This window comes from Cricetulus griseus, chromosome 3 (assembly GCF_003668045.3).
Source record: "Cricetulus griseus strain 17A/GY chromosome 3, alternate assembly CriGri-PICRH-1.0, whole genome shotgun sequence".
NCBI classification, from domain to species: domain Eukaryota; kingdom Metazoa; phylum Chordata; class Mammalia; order Rodentia; family Cricetidae; genus Cricetulus; species Cricetulus griseus.
The window spans coordinates 91994530-91996058 of NC_048596.1; the positions used below are offsets into that span (position 1 = coordinate 91994530).

Genomic DNA, 1529 nt, shown 5'->3' on the forward strand with positions numbered 1-1529 from the left:
ATGGCTTTGCTGGAGGATGGGAACCATACTGCAGTGACAGAATTCATTTTATTGGGCTTGACAGATGACCCAGTTCTCAGAGTCTTCCTCTTCACTATCATCATGTGCATCTACCTGGTGACTGTGTCTGGGAACCTCAGCACCATCCTCCTCATCAGAGTCTCTTCCCAGCTTCATCATCCCATGTACTTTTTTCTGAGTCACTTGGCTTCAGCTGACATAGGCTACTCATCTTCTGTCACACCCAATATGCTTGTCAACTTCCTGGTGGAGAGAAATACCATCTCCTACTTTGGATGTGGCATCCAGCTTGGCTCAGCTGTTTTCTTTGGGACAGTCGAATGTTTCCTTCTGGCTGCCATGGCTTATGATCGTTTTGTAGCAATCTGTAGCCCACTACTTTATTCAACAAAAATGTCCACAGAGGTTTGTGTACAGTTGCTTGTAGGATCTTATATTGGTGGCTTTCTTAATGCTTCCTCCTTCACCCTTTCCTTCTTTTCTTTTCTCTTCTGTGGACCAAATAGAATCAATCACTTTTTCTGTGATTTTACTCCTTTAGTTGAACTTTCCTGTTCTGATAACAGCATCCTCATAGTTCTAGATTCGTTTTGTGCTGGCTCCATCATTTTGGTAACAGTGTTTGTCATAGCCATCTCCTACGTCTATATCCTTGTCACTATTCTGAAGATGCACTCCACTGAGGGCCGCCACAAGGCCTTTTCTACCTGCACCTCTCACCTCACTGCAGTCACTCTTTTCTACGGCACCATCACATTCATTTATGTGATGCCCAAGTCCAGCTACTCAACAGACCAGAACAAGGTGGTGTCTCTGTTCTACATGGTGGTGATCCCTATGTTGAACCCCCTCATCTACAGCCTTAGGAATAATGAGATTAAAGGTGCTCTAAAGAGACAACTTGGTAGGAAAATGTTTTTTTAGAGACATGTTATTTTTAAAGACTTGATATAGTAATAATGCATAACTGATATAATATTAAAGAAAGTTCCTAAATGAAAAAGTTGATGGCATGTTAGCATGTAAGCATCTTTTCAATAAATATGAGGTTTCAAATTTCATATTACATAGAAAATTAGAAGTTTCTTTAATGAATATAAAATTAGTTTTAAAAATTAAGGCCGTAAACATAATGAGACAATATAAACTTCTGAAATAATTTTAAAGTTACATTGATATTTTTCAAAGATGGTTATCATTAGCTGTGTTCCAGATTGGATCTTAATTGTTCCCAAAGTCTCATGTTATTGGCAAAAGCTAGTTCTCTACTGTGGTGCTTGTGGAGAATTTTAGAAACATGTAGAAACTGAGACTAGTTGTGATATTTACTTTACTCAAGGTATGCCATAAACAAGATATGTCACTCAGAACTTTGTCTATCTTCTTTATTGGCCAGGAGGTGAGTGTCTTTGTTCAACCACCCATCCTTACCATGAGGTGAAAACACAGACCATATCAATGGCCTTCACTCACCATGCACTGAGACCTCTAGAACTCTATTCCAGCAA

At 39.2% G+C, this 1529-nt stretch overlaps 1 protein-coding gene across 1 annotated transcript; it reads left to right on the top strand.

The window, feature by feature from the left end:
• On the top strand, positions 1–945 carry LOC100755737 (olfactory receptor 502). The gene has a single exon (XM_027410334.1). The coding sequence runs from the start codon at positions 1–3 to the stop codon at positions 943–945; it is 945 nt and encodes a 314-aa protein (XP_027266135.1).
• Positions 946–1529: the final 584 nt, after the last annotated feature.